Source organism: Carassius gibelio, chromosome B24, assembly GCF_023724105.1.
Source record: "Carassius gibelio isolate Cgi1373 ecotype wild population from Czech Republic chromosome B24, carGib1.2-hapl.c, whole genome shotgun sequence".
In the NCBI taxonomy this organism is placed as follows: domain Eukaryota; kingdom Metazoa; phylum Chordata; class Actinopteri; order Cypriniformes; family Cyprinidae; genus Carassius; species Carassius gibelio.
Genome location: NC_068419.1, coordinates 16,643,325 through 16,664,419, shown reverse-complemented (window position 1 = coordinate 16,664,419; position 21,095 = coordinate 16,643,325). Strand labels below are relative to the sequence as shown.

Genomic DNA, 21,095 nt, shown 5'->3' with positions numbered 1-21,095 from the left:
GATAAACGTTCATGCTCTTATTTGTTTGGGTCCACAGTTATCAGATTTTCATGGTGGTATTTTTATTCGTTATCTTAATAAAAGGTCTGTATTTAATATGAGTGAGTTTTTTTTTTTTTGTCCGTCCATTCAAGCAATTAATGCAATTACTTCAAAAGTGAGAGTATAGCGTTCAGGTATTCATTAGCTAGCTAGTGAACGCAGTACCTGATTGGTCACTTCTAGGGTGGTGGGGTTGTATGTGGTGATGCCATGAGTCCCCACGGAGAACACACGCTTGTACCTGCAGGACACACACACACACACACACTCAATCAAAGCATGACATTAGATCTTTTGTGTCATATTTGCATAGAATTTTATAATGTAACTTTTTCAAAACTGGACCACTATCTGATGCATTATCATCTGTCTTGGAGAATAAAGAGAGACTTCATCAACACACACACACACACACACACACACTCAATGACAGATATTAGAAATCAATTTAATTAAATTTAAGTGAGAGCAAACACGGAGAACTACAGACTCATATCTGTGGGTGGACTCACCCTTATCATTCAGAAACAAACACTTGCTTTACATTTCTGATCCAATTCAGAGTTAAACTGCAAACTGGAATCTTGAGTCATGGTGTGTACTGCAAATAGAGATGCTAGCATGACAATATTTCCAGTTAAAGGCCACTCTTCTTTCTGAACCATGAACAGGCTTCTGAGTCACATGAGCAGTTAATTATTCATCATCTGTGGCTTTTAGCACCTTCCATTCAACACCTCACACACACACACACACACTCACACTAACACACACACTCTGTGCCTGTGTGTATGTGTGTGTGTGAGATAGAGAGAGAGAGAGAGAGAGTGTGTGTGTGAGAGTGAGACTGGTTCTGTGTGTGTGTGTGTGTCTCTCTCAGTGAGTGAGTGTGAGCGTGTGTGTGTGTGTGTGTGTGTGTGTGTGTGTGTGTTGAGAAGCTCTGTAGCAAATCTAATAAACTCTCAGTGGCTGCGGTCACATGATTAGGAAAAACACAAACTAGATTCCTCACAAACACTGTGTTTCTACACTGGGCCCAGATCCAGAAGAGCTGTGGTCCTCGTTCAGCTCCAGCTCATCATACATGTGTCGTACATCATATACAGTCATATATACAGTCATATACAGTAATATCACAGCATGATCTCTCTCTCACTGGGAGCTTGGCATGAGCTTGGGCTACTCTTCCCTTTCTGTGTCTGTAACTCTCTGTTTCCCAAGCCTTGGTCCTAACAGAGGACATGATGATCTCGACGTGGTCTGCTTCTGTTTTAATGTGCAGGAGCATCTCCTTCAACACTGACAGGGACAGATATATGATCAAATCAATCAAAACTGATTTCATTAGGAAAACCATGTCTGGAAATTCTACCTTTAAAGGAATGGTTCACCCTTTTAGATTAAAGTCCAGTTAGGAACAAAAAGACGACAGAAGGCATAATATTCCAATGAAAGAGAAAGGGCAACGTAACACCTGCTGCAGGTTCACTGCTAGGATTCAAAAGCACAAACAGAAGCAGACTGCGACACAGAGAAACATGTCCGTCGCTGAATGATCTTCACAGTGGAAGATCTCTCTGAAGCCTCATGAAACCCAGTCAGTGTGTGTCTGAATGAAGCGTCTGATGGTCACACTTACTTCCCCCTCCAGGAGTGTTTGGTGGTGTAGAAACAGGCCAGGTCTCTGTTGTCTCGGAGGACGTTCATCTTCAGGCAGGGCCTGTGAAAACACAAGAGGTCAGTGGATCTCAGACAGCACAGTATACCATCACACAGTGTGTCACGGGGAAGTGTGGAAATACAGGAGCAGCTAATCTAGTGTGACAACAGGACGGCCGGCAGATCGTACACTCGACTCAAAGCACTCACAATCACACTGAAGCGACTCATTTAAATGTTACGGCCATAATTCACCCAAAAATTACATTCTGGCATCCTCAAGTCATTCTAAAGCCACGAGACTTCAATTCATTCGGATTCGGAACATTTTTGCAATGCATCACTTGCTCATAAATGGATGCTCCTCAGTGAATGGGTGCCGTCAGAATGAAAGTCTGTGAAGCATTATGGGTAATACTCACAGGTGCAAAATCTAGTTTATGAGTTTAGTTAATGGAAATTACATTGTGCCTACCATAAAAGCAGGTTACAAATGGTTTCAGTCACAATTAAATAATACAAAGAACACTTTATATTGTATTCAGAGTTGGAAGCAGAAACCCTGACTCCTTCCTTCCTTCCGTCCATAATTCGTGCTGCTCCGTTAAATTATTTCTAGATTATAGTATTGTATAAATATTGTCCCACTGATAAAAACAGTGCAAATAGTAATGTCTCCGGATAACAGTGAAGTCTAGTTAGTTAGTTAGGGTTACATTTATGAAATAAAATTAAATAGGATATTTTGGGAAGGTAAGTCTGGCCAGTTATACAGCAACACGAGTCTGAAGATCTGAGCTGAATTTGGTGAAACATTAAAGTTCCAGTCTGTGTCAATTACTCTTATAATAAATAAAAATAATAATGTTACCCGTATTTTTTTGGACTATAAGTCGCACTGGACTATAAGTCGCATTTATTCAGAACCAAGAGACAACATTACCGTCTCCAGCCACGAGAGGGCGCTCTGTCTTCAGTGTAGACTACAGGAGAACTGAGCAGCATAGAGCGCCCTCTAGCGGCTGGAGACGGTAATGTGAACTCTTGGTTCATGTCAAATTAATTTTGATAAATAAGTCGCACCTGACTATAAATCGCAGGACCAGCCAAACTATGAAAAAAAAGTGCGACTTATAGTCTGGAAAATACGGCAAATATATGTTGTCTTTCTCAAGCCCAACAAAGAAGACTAAAAAGAGAGAAATACATAAAAAAATGTAACTGAATAAATTTTCACAATTATTTATTAATGTCACACACACATACCTAGTGCCTTATGACTTAAAAGATGAGAGTGGTAAATGTTACAGACATGGAACTGTTCAGTCTATTATTGATTTTTATGTCCACTTCACTTTTATCCAAAGAGACAGAACTATTTGCACTGTATTTATCAGTGGGACAATATTCATACAATAATGTAACGGGGTCTCTTGCAGGTCTCCGCAGCACGAATTACATGCCCAGCTCTGGTTCAAATATTATGCTAATTAACAGTGAGCGGTGTTTTCGGACATTACAGTGCTTCACTTGAACTCACTCTTATTCTGCCTGAAAGAATTAAAAGACCGAGCTGAAGGCGAAGCGATTCGACCAATCAGATGCAAGCAGCGTTTCAGCTCCGCCCACAAGTGCGAATGAAATATTGAAGCCATAAACCGAAATGATCAAAACATACACGGGTCAACTGTCTTGTCCATGTTAAGAAAAATTGCATTTGAATGATAATTTTCATTTTAATTTTGCAACTTATAAAGCGTTAAAATTAGTATTCATTTTACATATTAAAACTAGTCTATGAAATGGCAAATGAAAATTATGTAATTTCATTTTCATTTTGCACCAAATGTTGCACAAATGTATTTGAAAATGTAAATGTAAATACAGAAATGCATTGCCATTTTAGATATTACATTCCAAATTGAATATTGCTACCCATTTGCTTCCATAGTGCCCATCCATAGATAGTGTCTTAACTCATTGAGAAAAAAAAAAAGATAAATCAATGAAAAGAAGATGCAGTCATCTTAAGTCTATGAAACACCAAAGCCAAACTCACTAATTAAAATCAATGACATTTATAATAAACACCAAACCCAGACTCAATCATCAGATTTAACCATTTAATGTCCAACACGCTCCTCCTGAATGTGTAATCCTGCTCATCTAGAATCTGTGAGTCTAGTGGAAGTACAGCATTGGGCTGCGATGCATTAACAGCTGCAGATCACTTCCTGAACGAGCTCATGTGATCAACATCTACACCTCTGAGCGAGGATCAATGAAGCAGTTCATCACTGCACCGTCCGGGGAAGACATGAATCAAACTGAGCTTTGCTGGATAACAGTGTTTTTTAAAGATTTTATGAATGCAAAGCTCCAGTCCAGTGCAGCAATAACCCTTCTGATGAACCTCTAGCTTCTGTAAACACACACTGTCAATAAAACATAATGACAGGCATGACATTCACACCAACACAACTGATCACCACACGCTTGACATCTCTCTCTCACACACACACACACACACACACACACACACTCAAAGACACACACTCTCTCTCTCTCCCACTCTCACACAGACACACACTCTCGCTCACACACACACACACACACACACACACACACTCACAGTCTCTCTCTCACACTCTCACTCTCTCTCACACACACACACACAGACAGACACACACACACACTCCCTCTCTCACACTCCCTCTCACACTCTCACACACACACACACTCTCACAGACACACACTCACAGTCTCTCTCTCACACACACTCACACACATACTCTCCCTCTCACACTCTCACACACACACACTCTCTCTCTCACACTCTCACACTCTCTCACAGACACACACTCTCTCTCACACACACTCACACACACTCTCACACTAGGGTTGTGCTTCACACCAACACAACTGATCACCACACGCTTGACATCTCTCTCACACACACACACTCTCACACACACACTCACATACACACACTCACATACACACACTCACATACACACACTCACACTCTCTCACTCTCTCTCACAGACACACAGAAACACACACACACTCACACTCTCTCTCTCTCTCACTCACTCTCACGGACACACACTCACACACACTCTCTCACAGACTCACAGACAAACACTCACACTCACTATCACACACTCTCACAGACACACACTCACACAGACACACATTCACACTCTCTCTCTCTCAGGGACACACACTTACACTCACAGACAAACACTCACACTCGCTCTCACACACTCTCACAGACACACACACACTCACAGAGAAACCCTAATTGTAACCTCATCTCAGATCTATACAGAAATAAAGAACCCTCTTTAATAAAAGTGGGACTAATGGTGCGTTCAAGTCCTCCTGGGAAGTTCGTACGCACGAGGTGGGAAGTCGTGATGACTTGAACGCACCATAATGCTTTTTATTTTTATTTATTTTTTTGCTTTTATTTGTAATGATTTTTTTTAGAATCATTTTGTTTTCTATCTGCTTTCTTTTCATTTATTATATAATTAACAAAAGCAACAAAAAATACCTCCTAACACTAACTTACTCTATTCTTTTTCTATTATTTTTATTTATTATATTATTTAAAATCCCATGCTACGTGTACTGTGTTAAGCTAACTGAGACTTGTTATAGCACTTATATATCATTGCTCTTTTGTTGTCTTTGATTCCTTCCACTGTCCTCATCTGTAAGTTGCTTTGGATAAAAGCTTCAGCTAAATGACTAAATGTAAAAGTAATGCAACCCAAAAAATAAATAAAACAATAAGAAAAAAAAAGTTTAAATAATAATAATAATAATAATAATAATATACAATAATTCATACAATGTTTTAAGGAAATTCCAAATTAATTTATTATGGATTTTTATTATTATTTATTAGAAGGCATTTTTGCAGGAACGGTGTTATCCCAGGAAGAAAAAACCAAACTAAAACTCAAATGCAATCTAAAACAAAAAAAATATAAAATACCAGATCATTTCAATGCCTGGTATGTAGCAAAAAATGTAAGAAAAACTAAAGCAACCGCATAAATGATGAGTCATCAAACCCTAAAGAGCAGGAAGTGGCCAGTTCTCCAGAGAGCCGTGTCCAGAGGATGAGAGTCACATGATCAGGTCAGGTGCTCACTGCCCGAGCCCCAGAACAACACACACACCAAATCACTAACCTGATTACAGACTGATGACAAAACACACCCAAAATAGTAAAAATAATAATAAAACTGAAAAACCAAGCTAAAACACACCCAAACTGGAGTAATACTGGATGGCCTAAAAACTACCCTGCACTGAATCCTCTGTAAAACATTACTGTTCGTGTGAGGAAACTTTCTTTTGATCAGTCTGTGAGCCGTGACTGTCTTCATCTGCAGTCTCTCACAGGACAGAAGAAGAAGAGACTAACTCTCTCACCAGATTATTATTAATCATTCTGTTAGATCTGACAGCAGACACCAAACTTAACAAACACAGAAAGAAACGTCCTTTTGAATTATATGCCAACCATCATATCAATTTATGTTTTTGTCAGATATTTACAATGAAATATTTATATGAAGTGTATAAAGGTCTTGTGACCATGATATGATACAGTACAAAAGTAGTGAAAGATGATATTATACAGCACAGTCACAGCACTGACTGGTTTTTAACATCCATTTAAAATCTCTTTTAACTTTCAAATAAACCGGTCATTTCGATCAGATGTCAGCTTTTATAAGGGTTTGTGACATCTGACCCCATTTACACTGAGTTCTTCCTGACAAAGAGAGCTTCATAAACACTAAAAACACTCAAACAGTGCTCAGATTAATTATGAAATAAAACACGACTTTAATAATAACCAGATCAGAGTTTGTCAAAGCGCCTCAGATCTGATATTCACCAGCACACAGATGTTCGACAGTGTCTTATGGCTCGTGTTGTGAGGTATTAAAGTGTTGATGTATTTGATGCATTAAAGTGTTATGAGGTATTAAAGTTGTGTGATGTATTAAAGTGTTGGTGTATTTCGCGGTGAGGTGAAGTCTCTGTCAGGCGGCGCTGGCCTCACCTCACAGACGGAGCTCGGGGATGTGTTTGACCGGGATCTGTGCTGTCAGAAGCGGCTCGGTCTCGTCCCTTGGCCCGCAGGCCTCCGTTACGCGCGGAGCCGCAGCTCAGTGATCCAGAAATGAACCAAACCGGACCAAAATCTCTTCCCTCTGTCAGAGCACTCAGGACGCCGCCATCTTTCCTCAGCCTCCAGCGGCGTTCTGCGCAATGCGCATGCGCACGGCTCGAGTCTCACGCGTCTGTCAGCTGACAGCTCAGACCGGAAGTGCAGCAAACAACCGAGTGTTACATTTATTACTCTCAAATGTCGCTGTTGTTCTTTCTTATTGGCACGCCCTAAATCTATCAACAGATTTAGACAACTTCACACATTTCAAAAAGAAAAAAAATACATTATTATTGTTTTTGTTGTAAAGATTGTAAATGTTTTATTTGCGAGCAGGGCGTAGCCAGAGCTGTTTTCAGGATGCTCAACTGAGACTAAGAGATTTCTCTGAGGTGGACAAAAATACAAATCTAAATCTGGTTATAGATCCAGGGACCCAAAACGTGTTAACTATATCCACCTGAGAACCAGAAAAAAACTAAACAAAATTGTGAATTTAGTATATATTTTTTTCATATAATTGTTTAGAGCATAAATTTTTTTTTGAAAAAATAAAATTTTTGAAATGTTTTTGTAATATATATTTTACACGTATATTATGTTTTGTCCTCTGAGGACATCAGGGGGCTGTTTGATAAAGGACGCTAAGAACAGCTATTCAGGCAGCTATTTCAGAATAACAAGAACAGCTCCTATCTAAATGAATGGGCAGAGAGTCAGAACTGCACTTTCACAGTTCACTGGGACATAAAAACAGCATGTATAGAAACAGCAGTGAAACAGGATAAAAATCGCTGAAAAAAATTGATGACTTTGCCCCAAAATAAGGTTTAAAACCCCTTTTTCCCCTTCTCAGCCTCCCCGGGAAAGTCTATGCCAGGGTACTGGAGAGGAGAATTCGGCCGATAGTGGAACCTCAGATTCAGGAGGAACAGTGTGGTTTTTGTCCCGGTCGTGGAATACTGGACCAGCTCTATACCCTTTCCAGGGTGCTTGAGGGTTCATGGGAGTTTGCCCAACCAGCCCACATGTGTTTTGTGGATTTGGAGAAGGCATTCGAACGCGTTCCTCGCGACATCCTGTGGAGGGTGCTCTGGGAGTATGAGGTCGGCAGGGCTGCCCTTTGTCACCGGTTCTGTTCATAATTTTTATGGACAGAATTTCTAGGCGCAGCCAAGGGCCGGAGAGTGTCCGGTTTTGGGCCCATTCGATTTCGTCGCTGCTTTTTGCGGATGATGTTGCCGTGTTGGCCTCCTCAGACCAGGACCTTCAGAGTGCACTGGGACGGTTTGCAGCCGAGTGTGAATCGGCTGAGATTAGAATCAGCACCTCCAAGTCCGAGGCCATGGTTCTCAGTCTTCTGCAGTAATGCGGTCGCTGTACCGGTCTGTCGTGGTGAAGAAGGAGCTGAGCTGTAAGGCATAGATACAGGCAGCCGAAATGATCTTTCTCCGTCGGGTGGCTGGGCGCTCCCTTAGAGATAGGGTGAGAAGCATCCACGTCCCCAGATAGCCTCATAGACAGTAAAAGATTGCCTGCGAGCTTCTCCTCCTGTCCATATGGTAATTTTTCTACTGTGCAACAGAGAGTCGCAGGTTATGACACAATCGTTAGCCTATTTTTAGAAAAACTGCTTCTACGGGGCCAAAACGTAAGATACAAGGTAATGGGGCCTTTTATTTATTGTCGTGTTTCTTTAGAAATAATGAATGGGCAAATGAAGTCTTTAAAGGAATGCTAACAGCAGGTGGGGGTCCGCTAGCCAATGGAGGCACCCAGGGATGCTTCAATAAAATATGAAACCCTGCCCCCCTGCTCTCCACCAACTGCGCTGATCAAAAGCATGATGGAAACGACTGACTGACGACACAGCTTCATGCTCATTGGCTGAGAATGTCAACTGATACATTTTCTCTTTATTCTAAGAATTAGAAATTAATTTTAGAAAACAAAAGCAAAACACGCATAGTGAAGTTAAGAATTCGGACATGCATTTATTTTATAAAAAAAATATTTTAATTAGAATTATTCCTTGTTGTAATTTTCTCTTTATTCTATTGTATGTTTGTGTGAATTAATAAATCAATCCATTAAAAATATACATGCACACATACATATCTAAATGAACTGTTTAGCCATTATGCCTCATCTTTGTGTGGTTTCATCTGAGAAGTGTCAAGTGTCACATGATGACAAAACAGTGGTATTTCAATTACATCCACTTTGTCTGTGATAAGAAACGTGAGATTCAGGAAGTGTACGACTTTAAAGGTCTTTTTTGACCCCTCCCCTTACTGCAGCCGCCTACTCTCACCTACATTTCAAGTGAGGCAAGGCGCATCTCAAACAAGCCTATTGATATCGACAGTGTTACGCATGCACGAGATACTTTACTTCCTGAACAAGTGCCCACCCCAGTCCGTGTTGCTTGGACATTCTCGCGATCCGCGCCACAGATCCAATCAGAGCACTATAAAACATTCACCGCAACTTCAGTATTCCAACAGGAACAGACCCTTAACACTTGTCTCCTGAGCTCCTGACACTTCACTGCCGATCAGACGTAATGTATACTCACCCTTTTGTAACACTAACCTGTGTCCTTGTTCTGCTGCCCTCAGGACCACAAATCACCTTATCATTACCTGTGATTCAACGGTCTCTGTAGTATCCTGTGTATATCCCGGGCTGGTATTAACTTCAGCCTCTGTGAAGGAAGAGAACATATATGAGCGAGCTGTGACTGTGGCTTTGACACTCCTGAATCAAACATACTCACCTGTCTACGATCCAGTCCCCTGTCTTCATCGTACTGCCCACACTTGAAGACACAAAGTATTCACTGAGCACTTATATATTAAATAAACACTGTACTGAATTCACCTACCTTTGTCTCCCGTGCATATCCTGACATAATTCTTGACCAACACCGAAAAGGATGACAGCGATTCCGCTAATCCTGCTTCCACGTTGGTGTATATGTCAAGTTCAGTCTCACGACCAGAGCCCTTCTCCGGTCAGGAGTAAGATTGCAATGGATTTTTTTATTACAATGTTCACTCGCACTTAAGCAGCACGCACACCAATACCCTACGGAGAGATCGAAAATCTCGTTCATAATATAACAACTGTCCGGACCAGCACTGAGATGGGCCGAAGCTCTATGGTTTCAGGAATCCACAATCACCTCCTCCTTACAGAATTTCATCGGCCATTTCAAGGAAGTGTTTGGACGTCCTGTGGGAGATTCTTCAGTCAGTGATCAACTCTTAAAATTGCAACAAGGTAAAAAGACTGTCTCAGGGCATTCTCAGCCGCAGCGAGTGGATGGAATGAAAAGGCTCTTCTGACAGTGTACTGACGAGGACTAAACCCTGCACTCTGACTCCAACTCGCCATATATGATAACAACCTGGGATTAGAAAAATTCATGCAACAAGCTCTACAAGTTCACCTGAGATCCCATTCCTGCTATCAGGATGCACACACCCCAGATAACGCTCCTCGCCAAAACGTACCTGAGAAAACCCCTGAGCCACAGCCAGAAAAGATGCAAGTAGATTCCCAACGTTTATCCCCAGAAGAACGAAATCGTTGGCGGGAGCTTAAACTGTGTCTATACTGCGGAAGTGGTGAACATTTTACATGCACCTGTCCATCTCGTCCACGGTTAGTGGTGAGTTTGGTTCTTCCTCAACCTTCTGTATCAATCCCACTAACCATATGCGTGAATCTGAGGTTAAGAGGTCTCGATGTTGAGGCTACCGCCATTGTCGACTCCAGATCAGCTGACATTTCATTTCAGGGAAGTTCGTTAAGACCCATGGTCTCCAAAGGATTTGAACTCCAAAGCCATACCCCATCTATGCAGTGACAGGCGAGATGATAAATAAAGGGAATGTGACATCATAGATAGCACCAATCACCCTCTGTGTTGAGCATAACCACCTAGAACAATTCACCCCATTTATTCTCACTAATAGTAAAGCTGAACTGATTTTAGGCCGCCCTTGGTTGATCCAACATCAGCCTTCAATAGATTGGACCACGGGGAAAATTCTAAAGTGGGGTTGTAACTGCCATGTCACTCAAGGAGCATATTCCATACTATCTGTCAATGACCATCCTGTCTCCATGTCAGTAAATACCTCGTCAATTTGTCAATGTCCCATCTTGTTATGCCTCCTTTGCAGATGTCTTCAGCCTACAAGCTTCCACTACATCACCCCTGGGATTGTGCTATTGGCCTAGTCCCTGGAGAGACCATTCCCAAGGGTCGAATTTACTCCTTGTCCATCCTGGAACAAAATGCCATGAAGGAATACGTAGAAGAAACCTTGAAACAAGGGTACATCCGACCATCCACTTCCCCAGCAGCTGCTAGTTTCTTCTTCGTCCCAAAGAAAGATGGAGGGTTACGACCGTGTATCGACTACAGAGCTTTAAATAAGATAATGGTAAAGTTCAGCTATTGACTTCCTTTAATCCCATCCTCTCTTGAACAGCTCCGGGATGCCCGTATCTTCACTAAACTAGACTTATGGAGCGAATACAACCTGGTCAGAATTCGGGAAGGAGATGAGTGGAAAACGGCTTTCATCACCCCCGCTGGGCACTACAAATACTTGGTGATGCCACACGGTTTAGTAAACGCCCCCTCAGTATTCCAATGGATTTCATGGATGAAGTCCTCTGTAAGTATCTGGACCGTTTTGCTCTTGTTTACATAGATCTCCCAATTAAAAGGATCACCAGTGTCACGTCTCCAAAGTGCTTCAACGTCTCAGAGAGTTTTCTTTATTTATAAAGACGGAAAATGTGTCTTTCACCAACCATCCATCGAATTCCTAGGGTATAACATCAACGACAAAGGGGTGAAGATAGATGACCGGAAAACCCAAGTGATCACTTTGTGACCAACTCCCAAGTCCATCAAGGAGCTTCAAAGGTTCCTGGGCTTCGCCAACTTTTATCAGCGCTTTATTCATCAATATAGTATGATTACTGCGCACCACTCACTTCTCTCCTAAAAGGAAAACCAAAGACCCTCCAGTGGAACCCCAAAGCTGAGCAGGCCTTCCAAACCTTAAAGACCGCTTTCACAAGAGCTCCACTACTTTAACACCCAGACCCAGCGAAGAAGTTCATTGTGGAAGTGAATGCCTCCACAATTTGTGTCGGCACAATCCTGTCCCAGTATTCCGAGAATGCAGCCAAACCTATTCCATGTGCCTATTTTTCCAAGAAATTTTCCCCAGCAGAGAGAAACTATGATCTTTGCAACAGAGAACTCCTTGCTGTAAAGCTTGCACTTGAAGAGTGGAGACACTGGTTGGAGGGGGCCAGACAACCATTTCTCGTGCTTACAGATCACAAGAATCTCCAATATCTGAAGGAGGCCAAAAGATTCAATCCTCGCCAGGCCAGGTGGGCCTTATTCTTTACCAGATTCCATTTCCAGAAAGCTTACCATCCAGGATCCAAGAAAGCAAGAGCTGATACTCTGTCCTGCCTTCATGCCCTTGAGGAGATCCCTGAAGAACCAGAGCCCATCTTGCCCACCAGGTTATTTGTTAATCCCATTCAGTGGGACCTAGATGAAATGCTCCGCAAACAATCACAACACCACTCCATCCCACCTGCATGCCCACCTGGTAAGGTGTATGTAAACGAAGACCATTGTAGACCCCTCCTCTTCCATGCATACTCCTCCATAGGAACAGGTCATCCCGGGGTAAATAAAACTCTTTCTTCATTACAGCGCAAATACTGGTGGCCAGGAATGCAAGAGTGTCAGGTGGGAGATAGAGGACCAAAAGACGAGATTCTCAATAACAGTCTTTTTAATGAAAATTAGAAACAGTCATAGAATCAACGGGAAACATAAATCCACTCCGGAAACAGAGGTATCAAACAAAACAGAATGAGCATTAACAATAGTTAGCAGAGAAAGTAGTTACTGGGATTCGGGATGTGCGGCAGCTGCACCAGGTGCAGTAGAAGATCCCAACAGAGAGTTCGGGCCACCGAAGCTGTGCAGGAAGGGTAGTACAGGACTTGGATGGAGAGGTCCTAGACATCGCGCTCGCCAGTAACCCTCCGCCTACTGACAAGCTCTGGCTTTTACCGGACAGTTGGAGACAAAATGGTTTGCTGAAGCACAGTACATGCACAGGCGATTGAAGATGCGTCGCTCGCGCTCCTTGGCAGAAATACGGAGACCACCGAGCTGCATGGGTTCGGGGTCCATGTCGGAGGCTTGAGGGGCTGTACCAGTACACGAAGTCGAGAAGAGGGCGGCTGCAGTACGGGTGCTCTATGGCGCTGGTCGAACCACTTCTCTAAAAGGATCGCCAGATCAATAAGAGCCTCAAGTCAAGCAGGTACCTCGCGCATGAAGATCTCGTCCTTGAGATCAGGATTCAATGCCTCCAGGAAACGCGCAACAAGAGCCGGTTCATTCCACCCACATGACGTGGACAGGGTGCGAAACTCTATGGAGAAGACAGTAACAGAGCGCCTACCCTGGCGAAGGGAAGAAAGAAGTCGTGAAGCCTCTTCTCCATGGGCCGACCGGTCAAAGACACGGATCATCTCTCGCTTGAAGAGAGTGAAGTCGGTAACGCAACCACTCTCCGCCTCCCAGTTTTCCGCTCCCCATTCCCGAGCTCGTCCCGCGAGTAGGGAGATAACGTAGGCCACCTTGGCCCGGTCCTGAGCGTAAGTAGTGGGCTGTAACGAGAAGACTACCTCGCACTGGGTGAGAAAGGAGCAGCATTGAGTTGGCTCACCGGAGTAGACAGGGGGATTGTTGACTCGCGGTTCAGACACCTCACGGATCTCAGTGGTGGGTGGCTCGTGAGAAACAGTTATAGAATCAATGGGGAAACATAAATCCACTCCGGAAACAGAGGTATCAATCAAAATAAAATCAGAATTCTTTGCTGGTAAACCCTGAGCATTAAACAAAAGGTAGCAGAGAAACTAGTTACTGGGATTCAGGATGTGCGGCAGCTGCGCCAGGTGCAGTAGAAGATCCCAACAGAGAGTACGGCAAGAGGCAAAGCCCGCAGAGAGAGTGGGTACCAAGGGCTGGATATCGCATCGGTTCAGGACCACAGCGTCTGAGTTGGTAGAGCACAGTAAGGAGCGTGAAGGAGAAAGACTTCCAGACAAACTGCACAAGACAAGACAGGACAGGATTTGACTCAGCAGGTAGGAGATTCGTCTTCAGCATTGATAGCTAGGAATAAACTGATAAAAGGGGCAGAGAAAGCAGAGGTAGAAAAAGCGGGAAGAATCAGAATCAGAATGAGCTTTATTGCCAGGTATGTTTACACATACGAGGAATTTGTTTTCGTGACAGAAGCTCCGCAGTACAACAGAATGACAGCGACAGAACATAAAACACATAATAAAAGAGTAAAAAATACAAATAAGTAGACAGTGAATGACAATATACAAATTGACAATTGTAGGCATGTATGTTACAAAATGCAGTTATGTATGTACATGTGTATTATGTGCAAAATTTAAGTGTATACTAAGTATGTGTGTTAGATAAATAAGTGTATGTGTATATAAATATAAAGTGTAGTGTGTTCGCAGTTATTATCAGCTGTTCATAAGATGGATTGCCTGAGGGAAAAAACTGGTCCTGTGTCTGGTCGTTCTAGTGCTCAGTGCTCTGTAGCGTCGACCAGATGGCAACAGTTCAGAGAGGGAGTGTGCTGGATGTGAAAAGGCAAAGGCAAAACAGGTGAAAGGGTTATGTGAGAGGTGTAAGTGGGAACAGCTGGGACTAATGAAGTTAAAGTGATGGTGTAGAGAAAGAATGTGTAGGATGACCACAAGAGGGGGACAAAGAAGGGAGGAACCCGGATCATGACAAAAAGGATGTCCAGGAATTAATCCGGGGGGATGCCCTTCGTGCCATGACAAAAGTCCCGCGACAACTACCCACTGGTAAAATTAATCCCCTTGCCGGTTCCACATCGTCCTTGGTCCCACATCGGGGTAGATTTTGTCACTGACCTCCCCGTTTCTGATGGTAAAACATGTATCCTAGTAGCCATAGACAGATTTTCTAAAGCCTGCAAATTAATTATTTTGAGAGCTTTACTCACAGCCTTCGAGACCGCAGAGCTTCCATTCAAGCATGTGTTTCGGAACTTTGGAATTCCGGAGGACATCGTGTCGGATCGAGGACCCCAGTTTATCTCAAGGGTATGGCGTTTGTTCTTCGCTAGGGATGGGTACCGAAACCCGGTATTAAAATGGCCCCAGGGCTAAATTATGAAAGACCGTAGTATCAGAAAGATCTGATGGTATTGGTTCTGCTTTTGGTACTGGAGGGGAAAAAATTAATGTACTATGTATTTTTGCTTAATAATGTTATCGTGCACATTTTATCTTACCAAACATTTCTAATTTGCGATCATATTAAGACGATTGTCTGTGAAATCTGCGAGATCTCTCATGCATGCCACGGAGGCTGTCTGTCAGTCACACACACACACACAACAAGAATGAGCACGGCGCACATACATGCATAAGGGGCTGTTCACATATCACGTCTTTTGCATGCTCAAGTTCGTTATTTCAAATGTAGACGCGCGGTATGCATGCTCATAATGGAAGCGACGTGGTTGCGACGGGCACGCGTTGCGACAAGCTCGTTTTGTCCAGGCGCGTCCGCACCGCATCGAGTTAAAAACATCTCAACTTTTCAGAATGCCGCAAGCGTACCACGGGTCATGTAAATTTCTCACCTTTTCCGTAACAACGTTGAAAGCTCAGCCAAGATAAAGGAACAGCTGATAGCTGTATGTGGATTTTTTAATTAATTTAGTAGCAGTGCTACTGCAAGCAGTTTTTAGTGCTGCAAATCCATTTATCCATTGCTGAAATTTCAAAAAAATGTATGCACAGTTTTTTACAGACGCTAGGACACGTTTCTTAATACCTATGTCACTTTTGCAAAACGCTTCACACAGTGAGCACAACAGAAGTCTATGTGGGCTAAACTGAGGATTGATTACCATTGCTTTGGCACAAAATGCATTCAATGACTACATCTCTTAAATTCCATGAATTCTTTTCTCACTCAGACACAACAACTGCCAAAACTCTTTGTACGCACAGGCCAATTTGCACATGCTTACATACTGTTTTCAAAACTGTTAAACTGATGTTCAAAACAATAACATAATACAAAACTGAATAAGACTGCAATTTACTACATTTCTACAGTAATATTTGAATGAAATATATTTTAAATCTTACAGTTTTTTTCAACTGCTTACACTCAAAATTATTACTTGTCACACAATTTCTAAAACCTGACACTCAAACACCAGGACCAAACAATAAATCTGCAAAACCATACACACATTTTTGGCCTATTACTCAGTTTTCAATTTTGTTAAACACTTTTTGCAAAACACACAATTTTCCATGCAACACACAAAAATCTGACAGGAAGTTTCTTGATTTCCTTTTATAAACACAACCAATCAAAATGCCACACTAATTCATCAGTGCCTCACACTAACTCCTCACAGGTGCAAACACTTGTTGCTTTACTTAACAACAACCAATCATAACTTTAGTAGTGGCCTATAAATAGACCAAAGGTCAAGTAATAGCTTTTGGACAATGGATGCAAACACTGCAGACAGAGTAAGAGGAGTTGGAGGGAGAGCCAGAGGACGAGTTCGACTAAGAGGAGCAAGGGGAGGAAGAGGACGAGTCAGAAATGGAGGAGGACAGGGAACAAGAAGAGTGGTCTCGAATGAGATTAGGGCTACAGTAGTCGATCATGTGATAAACCATGGTTTAACAATGAGAGAGGCTGGACTGAGAGTCCAGCTTAATTTGAGTAGATTTACTGTGGCGGGTATAATTCGAACCTTTAGAAATGAGAACCGGTATGTAACAATCTAATGTAATGTACACGTGTTCTAATGTACACATTATGGCTTTTTTACCATAACAAACAATAGGCCTATACTATAATAAATATATTTTACTGTAGTTCCCTTGCATTCATTTACCACAGTGCATTGCATTGGTCAGAGTTTGGTAAGGTATCAAGAGAGAATATAGCATGTGACGTGGATGACGTATGTTGGCCGGACCCAGCCCGGAGGAGAGATGGAGCTAGATACACCCAACCATCTCCACACGCAAACACACACATCATGTTCGGTTTTACACTACAGGCTACAACACTACATATCTTTTGATGCGTTTTTTTTTTTTTTTTCTTTTCAAACTGTGTACACTAATACTACATTTACAACCACAAAGAGCAAAAAAAAAAAAAAAAAGTTTGGTTTCAGTTTTTCTTTTGTTTTTACTTTACAGTATATATTCAACAGCTCTCTCCCAATTACATTCAATCATGAACATGTGAGCTTTTAAAAGAGCTTTAGGTTTTGAATAACAGTGTCTATATATGACATAATCAAAAATATAACATTATGGTAAAGGTGTTTACAAGGTAAGACAAATGTTTGCTTTCGAAATATATTTGTGATATTTTGACTGTGGTGTTTCATTTTGAAAGAGATGTGAGGCATTTTGCATCTTGTGTGTGCAATTCTTGAATTTGTGTGTTAAGTTTTGAAAAAAAGAGGGAATCTTTGGAAAATGTGTGTAAGCAGTTGAAAAAAACTGTAAAATTAAATGCTATAAAAACAACTGGACTGTTAGTAGATCAGGATTACTATTGTATCTGTATCAGTGGATGGTGTGTATACAAATTCCTCTATTCTGGAATTACTCCGTGCAAAAAAAAATAAATAAATAAAGGACATAAAATATTGATGAATTCTGCATCATGTTTGATTCATTCCAGTAACATATATTGCAATGAATTATAAACAGAGATGTGTCCTTGTTTTACACAAGAAAACATTGTATAATGCTTCATGTTGTTAGTGTTTTTTAGCTCATTGTTTTGTGGTTGATAAAGTGTGTTTGTCGGCTGTCAACCTTTGCTAGTGTTCTGGAAGAATGAGTTGATTTGAGACCTGGGGGCTGTTCCATAAAAGCAGCTTAGAAAAGCGGGGATTAAAGTCCAAAACCTGACTTGAATGAGCCGAGCTAAACATCCGTGCTTAAATTGGTTCCATAACAGTAAGTTGAGGATCATGTGATTTTACTAATTTGAGTCAGGTTTAAATAGTCTAGATAATTGCGCGTGCACGCCATTGTTTAAAAGTCCTGAAAAGTCGAGCATGGGTCAATCGATTTACTGTGGGCTACCATGGCAAAGGAAAAGATAGAGCAGCAATGTTCACGGCAATGGAACAGCGTTTGCTATTGGAAACATATGAAGAATTTAAAGATGTCATCACCAAAAAAGGCAATACAGCGGCAATAAATAAAGCAAGAGAGAAAGGTTGGCAGGAAATTGCTGATCGTCTCAATGCGTAAGTAGCGGTGTAAGCTATTTAAAATAATTTATCAACATTGAATGTGTGTCACAATACATTGCAAAGTTTGTGTGTGAATAACAGTAACGTTAATTGCTTTCACGCAGCAGCAACTTAAGTGAAGGAAAAAGAACCTGGCATCAGGTGAAAATAAAATATAAAAATATAGTTCAGAATGGTAAGTAAATCTAATGGGATGTATATATGTAATCAATGCCAGCTTGAAGTTACAACTATTCAGGTTTTTTTTTTAATGTTTTTTTTTTTTTTTTTAATTGCAGCGACCAAAAAGAAGACTGAGGTTGCTGGCACTGGGGGAGGGCCACCACCAGCCAGCTTCACTCCTGCAGAGGAGCTGGCTTTGGAAATTAATAAAGGGAGGCCCGTCCTTGAGGGAATAGAGGGGGGGGGGGACATCATCTAAAATGATATCACGTAGTATAAGGAGTGAGTATATAAAAGGTGTGTGTGTGTGTGTGTGTGTGTGTGTGTTTTATTAGCATTATTCCTTCCTGACTAACTGATTTCCTCCTTCCTTAGGCATTGTAAACCTAAGTACATCATAGCAGTAATGTCACATAGAAGTACTTGTGCTACTGTAATGGTGCATTTTGGTAAAAAAAAAATATATTTTTTTCTATCAAGATTCTGTATGCTGTATGGATCCACCAGACATCATGTTCCCTGTGAGTATGAGACCTTTTAAATAAGACATGTAAGCTAATGATTTTAACTGAGTTTAATCAGTGGTCACAGGGAGAAGTGATGGGAGTTGAGGAGGATGAGGAGACTGTGTCTGTCTGTTCAAGGAGGCCTGAGGTAGTCACCGGTTCCATGTGATACTTTATTGAATATAAAAAAAAGTGTACTTGTGTGATAAAATGATCATAATGTGTTTTCAGGATGCTGACACTGTTCTAGAGCCCTCTCAGTCTGGGACCACATGTGACAAAGTGAGTATTAAGAAATAAAAACAATGTGACAAGAGTATTCAATGAAATAACTTAAATCTATGTTGCTACAGAACCCAGAAAACATAAAAGGAGTGTATAAACGCTACCTCCTTAAACAAATGGAAGTGATTGATATCGACATCCAGTATAAAAAACTGAAGATGAGGAAGTTGGAGCTGGAAATTCAACAGCTACAGAAAAATGCAAGTAGAACTACCATTTTTAAAAAAGGAAAAGGAAAAAAAAAGACCTTTTTGATCACTTTCCACAACATTTATTTGTGTGTTTTCACCCCTAACAGGCAGATTCACTCTGAATAAAGACAAATCACATTATATACTTTGACTTCTGTGTGTTTGTTCAACTAAGGAGAAAGTTGAGGGGCCAGTGGAACATTTTAAAGGCTACACATGGTTTAGATCATATTAAGCAAAATAATTATTTGCATATGTGTCTCGTATAAGTCTGCCTGTTTCGTTTTCTTCCAATACTGCCTCATTGCCCCAGTCTTCCTCTTCAGCAATCCTTGGTTGCCTCTCTCTCCTCAGACAAGCAATGTCATGGAGCACTACACAAGCAACTACAATGTCACATGCCCTAGGTGGAGTCAATCTGAGGTGCTTCAGGCACTGAAACCTTGACTTTATCAGCCCAAATGCCATCTCTATACGACCTCTTGTGCGTGCATGGGCAATGTTGTAGTGGTGCTGTGCCTCTGTCTGGGGCTCGTGATAGGGAGTCAAGAGGTAAGGCAGGCATGGGTATCCCTTGTCTCCCAGCAAAACTCCTGAGAATTCTCCTGCATAGACAGAATGAATATAGATATATAATGTTTTTTTTTTCTTTTTATAAGACTTTTTGCGATTTAAGTGATTACTAGCATACCTCTTGCTAGTTGCTGGTAGAGAGATGAGGCTCTAAAGATTCTGGAGTCATGCACAGAGCCTGGCCATTTGGCCTCTACATTTGTGATGATGCAATCTGCATCACTAATCTAAAATAAATTTAAACCTGTAGGTCACTACATTTTAATTGCAATGAACTAAACACTGGTGCCCAGTTTAGTACAGAACACTCAGTGCTAGAGCATAGCCTTCAATATCATCTCAGTGGGACCGTACCTGTATATTGATGCTGTGTACTGATTTCCTATTCACAAAGTCCGCTTCATGTGGACCAGACGGACACTTAATACGCACATGGGTGCAGTCCAATGCACCGATAACAATTGGGAAACCTAGGAAAATTATTTTTTTAAATTTTCCCATGTAAAATCAACAGTCAATAAATATTTCCATGTTTTATAGTTATTTGAACTTACCAGCTATTCCATAAAAGGCATGTTTAATGGTACGAATAGCTTTGTGGCCAGGGAATGTGATGAACACATTGAGTAGTCTTTTTAAAGAAAGGTACACAGTTCGTACAGAGCGGCAAACTAATGCTTTGCTGATATTCTCTGCATCTCCAACTGTGTACAAAAATGTTCCACTGGCAAAAAAGCGAAGTGCAATGCACACCGTCTGTGGGACTGTGAGCGCTCTGTTGCGGCGTGTATTATTTGCAATGTATGGGCTTAGTAATCTACAAATATATGCAATCCCATCTCTTGAGAACCTATATCGCTCATACAGGTAGCTGTCATTAAAAGCCAATGGGTCTGACCTGTCTCTGAAACTTCTCTCTCTTTGAAATGCCTTCCGCAAGACTATAGCTCCCTCATCCACCACCTCTTCTATGAAAGGACATGCCATGATTTAGTTTGGAGACGAGTTCAGCTCCCTATTTATATACTTTTAATTA

The 21,095-nt window shown here is 41.5% G+C and overlaps 2 protein-coding genes across 5 annotated transcripts in view; both read right to left on the bottom strand.

The window, feature by feature from the left end:
- Positions 1-7,005, bottom strand: part of LOC128013574 (dnaJ homolog subfamily C member 13-like) — a 67,561-nt gene extending 60,556 nt beyond the window's left edge. For 2 of the 4 annotated variants that reach the window (XM_052596679.1, XM_052596676.1), the window contains exons 1-3: positions 6,791-6,958; positions 1,682-1,762; positions 208-283 (exon numbers count right to left, since the gene is read on the bottom strand). In XM_052596679.1, coding sequence (XP_052452639.1) covers positions 208-283; positions 1,682-1,749 — 144 coding nt within the window. In that variant the 5' untranslated portion in view covers positions 1,750-1,762; positions 6,791-6,958. Of the gene's footprint in view, positions 1-207; positions 284-1,681; positions 1,763-6,790 lie in introns of all 4 variants that reach the window. The other 2 variants (XM_052596675.1, XM_052596677.1) reach the window with 2 other exon arrangements.
- A 12,661-nt stretch (positions 7,006-19,666) lies between these two features.
- On the bottom strand, positions 19,667-21,046 carry LOC128013598 (putative nuclease HARBI1). Its single transcript, XM_052596711.1, has 4 exons — positions 20,614-21,046; positions 20,414-20,529; positions 20,178-20,286; positions 19,667-20,091 (listed from the first exon to the last, which is right to left on the bottom strand). Exons 1-4 carry the CDS (start codon positions 21,044-21,046, stop codon positions 19,718-19,720), a joined length of 1,032 nt encoding a protein of 343 aa, XP_052452671.1. The 3' UTR covers positions 19,667-19,717.
- Between the last annotated feature and the right edge of the window lie 49 nt (positions 21,047-21,095).